The sequence below is a fragment of the Anoplolepis gracilipes genome, chromosome 1 (assembly GCF_047496725.1).
Source record: "Anoplolepis gracilipes chromosome 1, ASM4749672v1, whole genome shotgun sequence".
NCBI classification, from domain to species: Eukaryota; Metazoa; Arthropoda; class Insecta; order Hymenoptera; family Formicidae; genus Anoplolepis; species Anoplolepis gracilipes.
In genome coordinates this window covers 8,324,554-8,341,563 of record NC_132970.1, presented here as the reverse complement: position 1 = coordinate 8,341,563, position 17,010 = coordinate 8,324,554, and the positions used below count along the sequence as shown (strand labels likewise).

The 17,010-nt window shown below is 28.6% G+C and overlaps 2 protein-coding genes across 2 annotated transcripts; one reads left to right on the top strand and one right to left on the bottom strand.

Annotated features, from left to right (window-relative positions):
- Positions 1 to 1,039: 1,039 nt before the first annotated feature.
- Usp47 (ubiquitin specific protease 47) lies at positions 1,040 to 11,326 on the bottom strand. Its single transcript, XM_072911172.1, has 17 exons — positions 11,023 to 11,326; positions 8,860 to 9,060; positions 7,810 to 8,146; positions 7,515 to 7,693; positions 7,209 to 7,383; positions 7,024 to 7,145; positions 6,729 to 6,922; positions 6,436 to 6,650; positions 6,114 to 6,337; positions 5,855 to 6,022; positions 5,190 to 5,565; positions 4,739 to 5,101; positions 4,108 to 4,548; positions 3,769 to 4,022; positions 3,306 to 3,668; positions 3,032 to 3,201; positions 1,040 to 2,954 (listed from the first exon to the last, which is right to left on the bottom strand). The coding sequence occupies exons 2-17, from the start codon at positions 9,055 to 9,057 to the stop codon at positions 2,804 to 2,806; spliced, it is 3,930 nt and encodes a 1,309-aa protein (XP_072767273.1). The 5' UTR covers positions 9,058 to 9,060; positions 11,023 to 11,326; the 3' UTR covers positions 1,040 to 2,803.
- Positions 11,327 to 11,362: 36 nt separating this feature from the next.
- On the top strand, positions 11,363 to 16,662 carry LOC140676288 (small G protein signaling modulator 3 homolog). The gene is made up of 16 exons (XM_072911182.1): positions 11,363 to 11,539; positions 12,050 to 12,249; positions 12,615 to 12,796; positions 12,968 to 13,066; positions 13,313 to 13,476; positions 13,564 to 13,774; positions 13,864 to 13,994; positions 14,084 to 14,317; positions 14,417 to 14,511; positions 14,598 to 14,743; positions 14,845 to 14,942; positions 15,030 to 15,209; positions 15,310 to 15,420; positions 15,504 to 15,814; positions 15,897 to 16,057; positions 16,128 to 16,662. The coding sequence occupies exons 2-16, from the start codon at positions 12,181 to 12,183 to the stop codon at positions 16,318 to 16,320; spliced, it is 2,385 nt and encodes a 794-aa protein (XP_072767283.1). The 5' UTR covers positions 11,363 to 11,539; positions 12,050 to 12,180; the 3' UTR covers positions 16,321 to 16,662.
- Positions 16,663 to 17,010: the final 348 nt, after the last annotated feature.

Below are 17,010 nucleotides of genomic sequence, written 5' to 3'. Positions count from 1 at the left end.
AAGAAAACATACAAAAACCAAACATGCTGCTACTATAAATGATTTTGAGTTTTCCTTCCTTAAACTCTGTAATTTTTTTTCATTTCTTTTAAGGACTTCTTTAACTTCTTCTAACTCGTTTTCCAATCTTTCACGATTTTCCGTAGTAAGTAACTTTGTTTTTAGCTTTTTCTCAATTACTTCAACTCTGTATAAAGTATCTTTTAAACTCTCTTCCACGTGTTCCATCTACAAAAATATAAACACTCAAACTGTGAGCTCTCGTATAAATTCTTATTGAATAGATAATATGTCTAGTACCTTGGTAATCACAGTATCACTTCGCGTCATTATGAATAATTCAATTGTGCACTCTTTCTCTTGTTTCTATAGATTTCCCCACAATATTTTTTAAGATAAATAAAATTCTTATGACACTTGCAAAGTAAAACCTTTATTGACAAGTAAAATACACACGTGTACGTGTGCTATGCTCAGAGAGAATAAAATAAAGAGAGAGTAAACTATAAACTGATATCAACGCTACAAGCGTCAGGATTTTTGAATAAAATGCTCAATCGGTAAATATCTTGATGTCAATGGTATACGTCACATCACCGGTATTTATAAACTGATCTTACATCTGTTCAACCAATAAAGTGGCCGTATAACATTAGTTTAGCCGCATTTTATTACTGTCCCTTCTTATTAGACAGATTATATATATATTTTGAATTTAAAAAATGTGTGACTATTTTTTTAACTTGTTTAGAATACTTTTAATTATGATGGATTAACATTAAACTGATTAACGTACAATTAACTTATATATTAAGGATGTACTAAATTACTTTTCTTTTTGATATTTTTTTATATATACTATATTATATAATAATAAATATCTTATAGTTGAGGGATAAGATTTTGAATATTTTTATTGATAATAATAAAACTTTTAATTTTTTTCAAAGTACTGCATATTTTTGATTATGATTGGATAAGGATAAAGGTTTGTAAAATAGGTAATTATATATCTAAACAATATTCAGACATTTCAATATTTCATTGTTAATAATTATAAATATAATTTGTTTCACACATAATTTCAGTGTATTATACAGAGAATAATATTTGATCGCTGATGATTGGAAAGTTTTAAATTACAATCCTATCAACCCAAGAGAGATACTTGTATTTCATAATCTTATAATTAACTTATTCACAAAAAAAGATCAAATGTATCATTCACTACTTTTATTGTTATCTATCTTGCTAAAAGATAGCATCAGCATCAATATTTTTCATTCGTTCAGCGATTATAAAAACAATAATCAAACAACGTTTTAAGTCTAGTTTCAGGTGATAAATAAAACATTAATAGAGGATAACAAAATAAATAGAGATACAACAAATAGAACTATTAAATTATCACTTAGTCTAATTCATCAATTTTCATCTTTAAAAGAAAAAATTATTGAGTATCATGTAAAAGGCGGTTTCAAGCAAAAAACATTAGAAACTAAAGTAATAAAGGTTCACACTTTCAAAAATTAAAAAATACATTTATATGTTTCCTTAGAAGAAAATATTTTTGATATTAATGATTGTTATATATCCAATACATCTCATAACTATATCATTTCTCAGGTGATAGAATGGATTAAACTAAATAGAAAAGTCCTCTTTCCTATTTTTCGAAATTTAACAATAATTAATAATTATATACATATAACGTAAAAATATATGATAAAAATAATTTCTTCCAAGATTTCTTTTTAAAAAAATTATTATTTCAAATTTTATGCATATTAAGATGTAGATATCAATTAAATATAGTTAATTAAACAATAATCACATATATTTGTTGTATAATTGATTATATCCTAGTTTGACACATTGGCTGCATTTAGCAAAGAAAGCTACTTTGCAATTGTTGTAAAATTCATGAATCTGATTGTTGTATACTTTTAAATTCAGCCAAGACTAAATGTATACACCAATCAGATTTACGATTTTTATAATAATTACAAAGCAGCTTTTTCTACTGCCATTAATGCTATCATGACATTAGATTAAAAAATAATTTATAAAACAAAACAATGTAAGTTTATCATTGTTGTTCCAGAAAAGTGATCAAAAAATGTTATAAATATGGAAGTTTGTGTGTATATTGCAGTTTTTAAATAATACTAAATATATGTAACTATTTCAATAAAGATAAAAAAAATGTCTAACACATTTTAAGATATAAAAGTTTTTTCCATATGTATAGAAAATTCAATATGTATATATAGAAAGAACCGAGAAAAATTTATGAAAGAAATAGTAAAAATAAAAATGATTGTGCAAGTCAATAATTCACACATAAATTTTCATCAAATTTGTATCAAGAAATTTGCTTACTGCCATATTATTAAATTTTTTTATAGTTAACTATACGTTTAATTTGACTCTACAGATGAAAAATTGATTCAATAGACCAGGTGATATACTGCTTATATTTTACACTTCATATAAATTCTAGAAATCTCGAAATCAGGTATGGATACCAAGATCCCGAATTATGTATTACTATATAACAATTCATGATTCCAAACAGTCTTAAAAATCCAATAGTTTCAAAAAAAAGTCGAAAACCTTTAGAAACGCGAAAGCCTTGAAATGCTGAAGACTCGTTGAAACACAAAATATCTGATATTTGATGACATCCCAATTTCACAAATATCAAATACGCAAACAATTTACGTGCAAATATTTTGTGTCCACACACTTGCCTAATTAGTAATTGATTTTGAAGAGACGTGTGCTCTTTCCCTATGAACAATCATTCAGTATCCAAATATATCTTAAGTGCTCTCTCTCGACGAGGACTGAAACTTGAAGTAGTAGTAATCGGCGTTAAGCGTGAATTTTCCTTAAAAGCGATTTCCATTACCTCATCAGCATTTAACTGTTTTGGTTTTTCCCTATTATCCCTAAAAAAAATTAAAAACTCTTTGAGATTAGAAAATCATCAATATCATCCAATAGTATCCAAAAACATCATAAATACCTATATAAGAAAACGGCACCATCTTCAAAATTGAAAGCTAAACTATCGTACTGTTCGTTCCAATCAAGCTCATTTTGAATTCGAAGCACAGAACAACTGTCACATGGAAAATTACCTTTTCCCTTTGCTATATCTATATATTCTTCTGGAATATCTGATATTGAGGAAAGCTAGAAAAAAATAACAATCTACATACTTCAATTTTATATTTATAAAAACACAATTTACATGTACTTATTTTTATCTTATTTGTAAAAATTAATTTTCTATTTACCTTCTTTTTTAATTCTTCGACGGTTCTATTGTCCATGACAATTTCTTGAAATTGTCCTAGTTGCAATTTTGCTGGTAACCACCTTCTGACGAACAGGACAATTTGATTGATATCTGTGACTGTCTCTTTATCTGGCAATTCTTGAACAATCATTTCAAATTGCGAGTGAAATCGGAGATCTTCAAATTTCTGTTCGTTTAAGAATACTTTTGAGGCTGTCTTATAATATTTTTTTCTAAGCCGACATTTTTCATACGGTATATCTATATCATATTTTCTCTTTATTTCTGCTAATATCTCTTTTTTCGCTTGCCCAACCGTCATATCTTTCGAAACAATCCATTCACACAAAAATTTGTAAGGCTAATAAAAAATGTTAATTTTAATAAATTACTTGTATATAATAATGTCACTATAAAACTTGTGTAAAAAAAATATAAAAAAAGATAAAAATAAGACAAACCTCAGTGGAGTCAATCAGTAGTTGATATAATTTTACTTTGAATTCTCCACTACGCAAAGCTCGTCCAAGTTTCACGTTAAGTCTCTCACCGTCCTCGTACGAATTAAGCCGTTCTGTTAGACAGCTACATTCTGATTCACCAGAACTTGATAAACGAAAAATTTTGAAATAATCCACAGGTACACTTACAAACGATTCTAAATCTTTTTTCAAAGTGCTTAATCTCATTCTTTTATCCACTAATACTTTGAGTACTATAAAAAGAAAAAGATTAATTTGAGAGAAACCGAGACAATATAGTTATAATTACTTAGAGAAAAATTAAATTCGAGGACGTACATTTTTGTTGAGTACTATCTGTGTATGGCGTAGCTCTAAAATAATAATCAGAGTCATCATCAATATCCCAGTTTTCTATTTCGAATTGCTTTGAAATCCTGTAGTCTGTAATGTTGCGCTTATCCCACGACTGCGGCGGTACAAGATCGACACCATCCGGTGCATCGCCAACTAATGTTTTATCACTATCGCTAAGGCTACTATCTTCACTATTACTCTGTTCAGGTGTATTCCATTCTTCAGTTTCGCCTAACTGAGGACTTATGTTTCGAATGGTATCCTCGTTACTTCGTGTACAACCTTTTGAATTTTCATTATATTTCAGATTAATGTCCCAATGTGATTCGGGGACGCACAGTTTAGGTGAACCATTGCTAACAGGCTTCTCTTTTTCTTCATGTTTATCATCTAATAATGGGATATTTAATTCTTCCAAAGTTTCTGTGTATATAAAAAATTAGAATTTTTATAATTTAATGATTATAAATGAATAACTATCATATAATGTAATCTAGCATTTTTTATAATATTTATACACAATTATCTTACATAAAACAATTGAAATATTTTAAAATAGCCAAATTAGATCAAACACATACGTCTCATATGCTATGTAAGTTACATAAATTACCTTTGCTAGTATCTGGTAACTGGACATGTAATGAAATAACATGTCTGAAATTCTCTATGACTCTGTATACTGTTGATTCTGGAAAAGGTTTATTATTATCTATATCATACATCGTTGATATGAATACTTTATTCGCATTATAAAATCCTTCAGTTTGAAGATCACTATCATCATTTTCCACGGCTCTAATCTCTGGATGTTTTTTCAGTATTACTTTCATTTGCTTAGGATCCATATTAATCATTTTTCCTACGATTTGTTTATACTCTTTAACACTTTGCGACAAAGAACCTCGAATATCGATCGGACCGTCAATTACCTCCTCTCTGGCTACGTCTATGACAAATACCTTAGTTGCAACTCCTAAAATGTAATGTTCAAAAAGTTTATATAAATTTAAAATTTTTCCATATGTAATCAGCTATGCACACCTATTCAATTGTATACTCACCACCTGGTAAATATGTCTCAAACTTCTGATCTTTGCGACGAATTTCCAACAATAAATCGAATCGACGTATACGCCATATACTTCCAACAGATTCATGTTCTCGATCATCGTAACTGCATTCTATTAAATCGGTATTATGTTCGTATCTAACTAAACGGCATTGATCTAGACTCACTACATTTTCAAGGCCAAATTTCTTATATGCCTTCTCTGTTGCCTCGGCCCACGTAATGTCGGACATAACGTATAATTTGATATTCATCAATTTTCCTTCTACTGGATGATGACAATATATTTTCATCCTAGGTATGGATATTTGTTTCTCACGATTTTTTCTATCATTATCTTCATTTTCTTTCATTTTCTTCAATAGTTCCTATAAATAACATGACAAAACACTTTTGAAAAATCTTGAAGATGGAGAATTATTAAATCGTGGTTAAATAAGCTACTTGATAAAAAAATTGTTTTAAATACACGAGATAATTTTAAATAATATTTTCGCCTGAAAATTTCACAAGGGACACTGCTGTCAAAAGTTTTATTACAAAAATTTTAAATACTATGCATTTAATATTGCTTTTATAAATTAATATAAATTAAAATTAATATTAATATTAATTAAATCTTATAAAAATTTTAATTTTTACTTTATAATCACATACTTGAATATGTCGTGGAAAATCTTGAGTTTGCATAGGCAAAGTATTACGAACACGATCAATTTGCCTATACATGAGCATATATGCGTTTGTGCTGCTGCTATATGCACCACTATAGTATGCTCTTGATGGTCCACCACCATATGTTTTTTGAATGTCATCGTGAGTGATCTGAAATTATAATCGAAAAAAATTGGGATCAAAAAAATTATCAATGGCATAAAGAATTCAAAATAAACTTTTACAAAACCGTTTTTCATACCTGAGTTACACTTTGATCATTAAAACATAACCATTCTTGTGTTCTGAAATCTTTTATATAAGCATAATAATGGCCTCCACTCGCACTGCCGCTGTGAATCATGATTGAAAACAGTTCATATATATATGGACCTTTTCCTAACATATAAGTACTACGATTCTTTTCATTCTCATGATTATGCGTAGTACAACTCGATGTTGACGGTCCGTTGCTCATATCAATACCTGAAAGCGTATATATATATATATATATATATATATATATACATTCTCTAATAATTGTGAAAATTGTTTTTATAACTAACGATATTTTAATGTTATACCTTCATCATCATCTTGATCATGATTGGCTGAATGATTACTGTTGGAAAGACTGTTATCACATGGTGCACAATCGTCATCTAAAGTGCCGCTATCCGTTGTAGAACTATCATCGCATTTGATTCCTAAGCCAATGTCTTCCTCACCACCAGGAGATTCTTGACTCGTTGTGGACGAAATAAAGGAATTTAAATTTAATGTATCTGGGAATGTAACTCTGCAATAACACAGTTTAAATAAAGATGCAAGCTTACAATAAACAGCAAAATTTTCATTTAATTAATACAATACATACTTATCATTAAGTTTGATTCTATGAAAGGTTTTATAATCAAAGTCAAATCGCTTGAGATGTAAGGTTAACAAATATGGAAACTTTGTAAATTTCAATCCTTTATGCGCATCGCATTTTTTATTGCATTTTTCACAATGATACTGATTAGTTCCTTCCAATGTTTCATACTGAACAAACGCTCTGATTGCTTCTTCCTATAAAAAAAAAAACCTTTTTTCTTGTATACAAATATAGAAATAGTATTTCAGATCTCACCCTATGGTACTACAGATTTCACTATATAAAAATATATTACCACACTGTTATATGCAATGTTGCTTCCAAATGGTCTAACTGGCAATGGGATATCAAGAAATGTATCTTCTCTTGATTTCTCTGTTCCACACTCAAGACATTTAACATAATCAATCATCTTTCCTAACAATATAGAAAGCAAATTAGAGATTTTTTCCACAACTCACATATAATAATATTTTGTACCTTCATAAAGTCTGTTGATTAGATCTGCCTGTTCTGTATTTTTAAATTTTTGTTCCAATGCATCAAACATAACTCTACAAAGTTCTTGAATGTCATGCTGTTGCCATGCTTCGGTAGAATCCCATCCAAAACTTTTAGTTAAGGATGTAGTTTCCACTGCAGACTTTGTAGATGTCTATTTAAAAAAAATATGATTGTGTTAAGCATATTGAAAACATGCAAATTTAATTAAAAATAAATATTGCAGTAAGTTTAGTAACAATAATACAATAGTAAGTATGCATATGTTTTAAACATGTATTATACCTGTAAATTGAGAAATAATTTCTGTAATTGATATGGTATGCTTAAGGCTTCATCTTTTTCTGAACCATCTATATATTCCCAATTATATAGTGCATTACGAAATTCTGGAGTCATATATAATGCTTGGAGAAGACTGTTTAAGTAGCAAGTCATTGCTTGATTGACTAAACCAACATAGCCTTTGAAAAATTTATAAAATATTAATCATTCAAATATATATATCTTAAGAAATAAATCTGTGTTAATATTTACAAATTTGTATTAGAATAATTTTTAAATTATATGCATTACATACTTGTCTCGGTTTTAATGAAACTTCTAAAGTTAAAAGTAATTTCTTCTTTACTATCTCTAACATCTTCTCTAACATCTTCTCTAACATCTTCCCTAACATCTTCTCTAACAATATCTTCTTCTCCCCATACATGTGGTTGAAGAGCTGGTGCACTTGCGAGATTGTACGTTGGCACACTGTATACCATGTTTTTTGGTGATTTTACATCAATAACAAAGGGTCTTTGTGGATCAACAACAAATAGAGTATTTTTTAATCCAGCTGAATTCGGATCAACTGAGAAATCTACTCCAATTTCTTCCATTGTTTTCTCAACTTTCATATCAGACAAATAAATCTAATATTGAACATAAAATTGAACATTATATTAATATTACATATATTTACACATTGTATACAAAGTGTACCATTTTAATCTATCACTCCTTTTATCTTCACAGGAGAAAGTTGAATTAAAAATATGTTCGGATAAAAGTTATTTGGTTCAAAAAAGGATATAAGATGATGTTATTGATTTTACCTTGCGTATATGTTTCAAGATCATATGGAGATCAACCTTATTATTTTAAATTAAACTACTCTAATTTGTTTTATAAATCAATTCCTTGTAATATTCTATGTAAAAAGTGAAGCATATGATGGCCAAAAATTGAATAGTGCTTATAAGATGTTTCATATTTAAATTTGACATGATTTTGCATAAATTATAAAACATTTTGTAAAATATTTATTTTTCGATTATCTTGACTCAATACTTTTATGTGCAGATAATGTAAGGAATCAAATGGTAAGCAAAAAAAACATACAGTTGTCTTAAAAAAAAATGTATGTAACTGCTCCTTGCAAATTCATATTTTTTTCTTTAAAAGATTTGTGTTTCTTTTACAAAAATCAATAATGGCACCATCTTATATTCTTCTTTGAACCAAATAACTTTTGTATTGAACATATTTTTTATTTGATTTTACCCTGCAAAGATAAAAGGGTGATAAATTAAAATGGGATATCCTGGATATAAATAATTATATATATATTTAAAAAGTTCATAACCATTTTGCATTGTGATGTGCATAGAATCAATCTAAAGCTATCCGGTTGCATATGATAATGTTCTTCGATATAATTGTGAAGATCTTTCACCCGTGTAGATACATATAAGGAAAACTTGTCAGGTTTCTGAGTCTCATAAGGCTCAATATTAAATTGGACTATACATGTTTGAGTCTTTTCATCGGCTCTGCAAACCATGATCTGTAAGAATGATATACATGCATAAATTTTATCACATTAAATATTTATCATAACAAATTTAAAAACTATTATATAAAAATTATTATAACAAAAACTAATCAAACCATATAACATTTTTTAAAAATACTAAATCTAAAATATTTTGGTATAAGACAAAACTTTTAAAAAAAATTTACTACAGTATAATTTATTTTATAGTTTAGTTGCAGATATTTTATATACAAAATCGAGATATTAATTTATTAAATTTAATTTATTAAATTTTTTTTAATATCCTATTAGAATTATTAAAAATCTTTCAACAAGAAAATTGCATTATATGAAAACAATAGAGCAAAAAACTCTATGTTTCTCTTTTAAACATAGTTTTTTTTATTAATAAAAGTAACAGACTTCCAAAAAGTGATTATTAAAATCTTATCACAGATACTCTCAAGCAGACAAAAATTGGCATTATGCCATACTGATGGCGGAAAATGAGCAAGATCTACGCAACACAGCAGGATGCTGCTCTGCATGGCATGACACAGTACGGAAAGCCTATAGAGCCTCCAGCTATATTTAGAATGTCTAAACCAAGCTTGTGAAATGGCTCTTTTCTGAGATCACAACCCGTCTCTCTTTCTGTCTCCCTATATGCTTCCCTGTTTTATAATTTTTCTTTTTTAACTGTGTGGCATTAAATTAAAATATAAAATAATTATGAATATAAAATAATTATGATAATTGCTTCTCTTTATAATTTGACAAACTAATTAACTATTTATATTATACATTACTATCTAAATTATTTCACTTGTATCTATTTATATTCAATGTATAATTCTCTTTCTATATATAATTATTATATAAAAATATATTATCTTTACTTCTATTTATCATTATAAAGGAAGTGAAATAGTTTTTGAAAAATTGTAACCAACGTAATTGTAAATATATATAGATAAAAGATATAAGATATATTAATTTTATATATTAATATATATTAATTTTTTGTGTACTAAAATATATTTTATACAGAATATGAATATGTATGTATTAGATTTTCACTATTAAAGCTTACTTAATTTTTATATGTACTGATCTATTTTTGATGTATACTTTAATAGTAAAGCACACTTATTCCTAATTGAAACCAATTCATCCTTTAAAAAATCAAATAATTCAAAGAATTAAGTTAGACTATTATTGTCGTGAGAAATGTGTGTTGCCCAAAATAAATTGACTTGATTAGGAGGAGAAACAATTTTCTATTTTTTTCTCATAATATGTTCTATAGTATATTCATATATTTATAGTATGTTCTTAATCGTTAATAATATAACTTTATTAAATAGTACAATATAAATTTTATGTAATACAAGAAATTGTGCAATAAACATGATTGACACTCGATAAATAATAATGAATACAGTAGAAAGTAATATAGTAATTAAAACATAATACAAAAAGACTCTCAATTTTTAATCCTTGCAGGATAAAATTACTACTTGCATTTAACGTTCAAGTTTATTATAAAGATTCAGTGTAACACATATATTCATATAGGAAGAAACACAGGAAAGATAAAAAAGACGAGAAAAACAAGAAAACAATATTTTAGATAAGTCGATATTTGGGACTTTTTGTAAGAGAGAAAAATTTTGAAAAATCTCTCGGATCCGATTGTGCATTGTGTTGCCTTACGTATGCGTTATATGTCTTACGTGTGTGTTATGTAAAAAATTCAGTCGCAAATATAATAACTATATCAATGTTAAATCTGAGATGGTACACAACCACTCAGGGGATCGGAATGCGTCGTCGTGCCAGGAGAAGCTTATTAGGCCCGAGGTTTTCCGATCGGCGTACGATTGAGACTCGATCGGCATCCAGCGTGAGAAAACCCGCGGTTTCACGGGGGGTCTCGTGTCGCGCGCGAAATCGCAAAATGCTCGTAGATTCGAGTAAAACGGACATTACCGCGGCTGTGTAACTGGCCAAGTGGAATCTCGTGAAATGGCTGGGTGGCCGGCAGAATGAGTATCCCTCGTTGACAGGCCAGAGAGACTAACTATCGATATCGGTGCGTCTCCTCTCTGTGCGTGTTCCCGGCGTGTTTCTCCGACAGATTCCGGAGTTCACTCCAATGCGTCTCGTTCGTCAGGTACGAGTCGAACGATTAACCTTGACGGAACCGCTCACGATTTTTACACTGATATCAAGATTCAGCAACTGACCTCTTACCGAAATCACCGACACACGAGCAACACGCTCACTTTACGCCATGTTTTCTCGGATGGCGCATCTCTTGCTTTCGAAAGGTGCTGCGCCCTGCCGTCGTTTATCTGAAATAATGCGGAGATAACGGGATCTTTCGCGCATTGAGTTCAAATAACCATAGAATATGTATATCAACGCACCGATCACCGACATCGATGAAGTGTACATACGCTGACGAGGAATGCTGATTGGCTCGACCATTTACAGACAATTCTCAGTTAACTATATAAGAATGGACCAATCATAGTCATTTCATTCTTTAGAAGAATGACTGTGATTGGTCGTAATTTAATTCAGAACGAGTTATAAAACGCTATTAGATTATTATACAATATAAATATATTGATTTATTACTTAGCAAAATAGTAACTTGTGCGGCAAATGGGTGTAAAAACACTTTTGTGAAAAAAAAGTGTTAAAATGAATTATTTCCTTAAAGATATTAGTAGTCGAAAAATATAGATGAATAAATAAATGCTAAGCTAGGAAATAAAACGTTAAGCAGTTTTGCGACATTATTGAAATATTTTTCTCATTTATATATAATTTTATTATTTTTTTTTAACATTTGTTTTACAAAAATATTTTTGTCAGATTTTCTAATTATATATTGTATGTTATTATTATATTATCATTTTTATTTTTGAAATTACCGCTACTTTATCATATGTTCATCTTAAAATGGTGACTTCCGGCTAATTGACGTCTCTCCTTTTATCTACTCTAGCGCATTGACCGTGATCCGGGATGGCCGCTCTCAAGCTTCTTTTTATCTATACATATACATTGACAGTTGCAAAATGTCAATGAAGATTTGATTCGCTAACAAACGGAATTCGACGAGAACATCTCAACGCGATGGATCTGGCCAAGTCATTCTTTAATGTTCGCGATCACGATGGTTATGTCGGGAAAGAGGAACATAGTGTGAGTATTCGCGTAGATGTTTTTACAGTATGTTGTACGAAACAATAAAGACGTAATATATGAAACACATAAAAGCATAAGTTTTTTAATAACTATTGTATACATTATTTTTGGACAAGTTATAAAGAAAGAAAAAGTTTCAATATATAGATATAAGTTTTTTGAATTTCAAAGTTGTATAGATAAGTTATATAGATTGACATAATAATAAATCAATACACTAAGAAGAAATAATGAAGCAACAATAAAATCAATGTGTGAGTCGAAGATCATATGGTAGAAAGTTAGAGAAATATCAAAATGTTTCAACTTAGAGACTAAACTGTGAATATTATTTAATATAATTTATCATTTGGATATTTTAGAAAAAATTGGAAACAGCTGTCTCTGAAGATGAGGTTGAAGTAGAGATTGAAGGTTTATGTGGTGAAACTTTGTCACCAGCACCAGGTGGTCCATTTTCAGCATTAACTCCATCTATGTGGCCACAAGATATCTTAGCTAAATTGAATCAACCCGATGATCCAAATTCACAACCAGAATATAGGTAAAGTTTTTATCCTAAATAGTATATAAGCTCCTGAATTTATATTTTAAATATATATAAAAACTATATTAGTTTGTACAATATAAAAATGATTATATTTAGAACATATAATACATAGAATAGAAAATATAGAATATAGTACTATGTGATTGTTTTTTCACTTATGAAAAGGTTTGATGAATTTGGTTTTCGTGTGGAGGAGGAAGATGGTCCTGAGCAGAGTTCGAAGAAATTATTGGGTATACCATTTGTTGAAGATCCTCAACACAGGTTATTTAAATTTTTTTCACATATTTAATATAGATAGATAGAATTTAATATTATTCAAATTTATATATAAAGTAAGAAAAATATAAGAATAAAGAATTTTACATAAATATATATATATATATATTTATTTATTTATTTATTTTTAATAAATATATGTGTTTATAGTTATCTAAATATGAAATGCAGAAATAAAAAGAGAGAAAATATAATCAAAATATATATTACTATATATATTTCACTTTTCAGATTGCAATGGGTCGCTCTCTTAGAATTTAGCCATAACAAAGAAGTAGCAGAACTCTCTTGGCAAAATATGGATCGGAGATTACCTCGCACGGATAAATTGCGTGAAATGGTTCGGCGTGGAATACCTCATTCTTTGAGACCTCAAATTTGGATGCGCATGTCAGGTATAAAACACAGTCATAATTAAATATAATAGATTGAAAATAATAAATGAATATAATAGACTAAATTATGAAAATATATTTTTATAGGAGCACTCCAGAAAAAATGTTCGTCGGAAATAATGTACAAAGATATAGTAAAAGCTTCAAGTATTGATACTTTAATGACCAATAAACAAATAGAGAAAGATCTCCTTCGTATTATGCCAGCCAATGCATGTTTCAGTCATCTGCACAGTACTGGTATACCCCGTTTAAGGCGCGTTATGCGTGCTTTAGCTTGGCTATACCCCGATATTGGGTACGAAAAGATGCAAATATGTAATTTTAAAGCTGTTTCATTAAGTCAACAAAATATAAAATACATATAATTTTTTCTGCTTTCTTAAGTTATTGCCAAGGCACAGGTACAATGGCAGCATCATTATTATTACTTTTGGAAGAGGATGATGCATTTTGGATGATGGCAACAATAGTTGAAGATTTGTTACCAGCTTCTTATTATTCTTCAACATTATTGGGTAAATATATTCTCTATTGACGTTGTAAAATAAAAAGTTTATATATTGTTAATTATATAATGTTTAAAGTCTAATTATTATTTCCATAGGTATTCAAGCTGATCAAAAGGTGCTTCGCACGTTAGTTACTAATTATCTTCCTGATATAGATCATGTTTTGGCACTACATGACATAGAATTAAGTCTCATATCTCTGCATTGGTTTCTAACTTTATTTGCATCAGTTGTGCACATGAAGATATTATTGCGAATATGGGATATGTTTCTCTTTGATGGATCTATAGTTTTATTTCAAATCACACTTGGAATGTTAAAAATAAAGGGTATTTATTATATATATAATATGTAGATGTATATATTTATACTAATGTGTTCTTTTATATGTAATTACACAAACTAATCGTTATTAAATATTCTTTCAGAAACAGATTTAAAACAATTAGAAAACTCTGCACAAATATTTAATGCTCTCTCAGACATACCAGGTGACATTGATGATGTGGACCAATTATTTGATGTATGTTTTTCTTGATATAATTTTATTAATGTATGTTATAACAAAGTTTCAACATTGCTTTAATATATATTTAATATGTATTTAAGGTATCTTTAGAAGTTAGTGGATCACTAACAGATGTATTAGTTGAAACTCATAGACGTCGTCATTTAGCGTATTTAATGGCTGATCAAGGTGGACTGATAGGGAATCCCGATGCGGTACCAAATTTACCGAAACAACATTTGAATAGGTGATGAGAGCTATATCTATTAACATTGATTAATAATCACAATGATTTAATTTCTTCCTATTTTTTCATATTATATATTATTTTTCACACTGCTTATATAGACGTCAAATGAAGCGAAGTAAATCAATGTTACAAACAATTTTATTTGGAAGTGATGATGGTGAAGATGATGCAAAGTCTAAAAATATTCGTCAAACAGGTACATGCATGTATATAGATTGTATAGCAATTTTTCACAATAAAATTTATCTCACTATCTAACTTTACATAAATATAAAACTTTTAGAAATTCTAGTTGATTTGAGGGAAGCTGTCTTACAAGTTGCGAGACATTTTATAAATGTGGATCCAAAATTAAATAATATTGTTCTTATAGCAGATTATAGTATGGAAAGTCACGCGAAAGATCATGACAATTATGTCAATGTATCACGGACGCGAAAGAGAAGAGCCAAGGCTTTACTAGGTTTAAATACTTTTCCTATTATTGTATATTAAATAATTTTGTAATAATAGTAAAATTTTGAGCCAGTTGAAGTTATTTTATAATTGATTTTATTATATAGATTTCGAGAGACATGATGACGATGAGCTTGGTTTTCGAAAGAATGATATAATTACAATCATTAGTCAAAAAGATGAACATTGTTGGGTAGGAGAACTCAATGGACTAAGAGGTAATATATGCTTGGAAGTAATCTTGTAAGTATTTATTTTATGATGTTAAGCACTTTTTTTAAGAACTGATGACACATTTTAGGATGGTTTCCTGCAAAGTTTGTAGAATTGCTAGATGAACGAAGTAAACAATATACATGCGCCGGAGATGATGCAGTTAGTGAAGCTGTTACTGACTTAGTAAGAGGTACATTGTGTCCAACTGTAAAAGCAGTATTAGAACATGGAATGAAGAGACCGTCATTTTTGGGTGGACCATGTCATCCATGGCTATTTATAGAAGAAGCCTCTAATAGAGAAGTGGAAAAAGATTTCAATTCTGTTTACAGTCGATTGGTATTGTGCAAAACATACCGATTGGACGAAGATGGTAAAGTTTTGACACCAGAAGAGGTACCATAAATTATTTATATATTGCACTATCATCCTTCTCTCATTATATATGTATGCAACAAGTAACAAAATAATTTTTCAGTTATTATATCGTTGCGTTCAATCTGTAAATTTAACACATGATAATGCACATGCTCAGATGGATGTAAAATTACGCTCTCTTATCTGTCTGGGATTGAATGAACAAGTGCTTCATTTATGGTTAGAGGTTTTATGTTCCTGCGTAGAAGTAGTACAAAAATGGTAAGTGTAAACACATATTTTTTGTATTAAAATTTATATATCGATTACCTCTATATTATACAATATTTAGGTATCATCCATGGAGTTTCATAAATAGTCCAGGTTGGGTACAAATCAAATGTGAATTAAGAATTCTAAGCCAATTTGCATTTAACTTGAACCCCGACTGGGAACTGCCGCCCAAAAAGGAACAATCGCAGCCTTTAAAAGACGGGGTTCGTGATATGTTAGTCAAACATCATTTATTTAGTTGGGATCTTTAGCACATAAGATAATTTTCTCGACTAATATAGGTGACTGTAATCAGATATTTCTAGCTAAAAATGTGTGAATTTTTTTTATATTTATTACTGTAGATATATTTAAAAACTGTAAGACGAATTATGTGTATATATATATAAATTTATTTAAATATTTTCTTCTGACAGATTTTAGCAACTCTTCTCTCACACTCTTAAACTTATTTTTTTTTTTATTTTATTAATCCCACAATCTTCGAATATACAAAAAACTTCTTAACAATTAACAAACTTTTTATTGTCTGAAATAAATCTTAAACTTTAATGACTAAGTATGATATTGTAATGCACAAACAAATATATAATCTCACACATTTTTATCATTTTATAGCATAATTTATAAATATGTTATTAAAGAAAATTTTAATTATATAATTATTTATTTTAAAATAATATAAAATATTGATAGTAAATTTTATAACTTCTGTATACCTTGGTAAATAATTCTTTTCAAGAACCTTACATACATGTATAAAAAGATCTTTTTCAAATATAATTTCTGTCAAAATTATTCAGTATTAATTATTAATTACAAAATAACAAGATATTATCAATGTCTTTATATCTATAAAATAGATATAGATTTTTAAATAAAAAGTCTGATAACCAAAGCTGCATTGTCTAACTATATATATATATAAAAATGTTATTTTG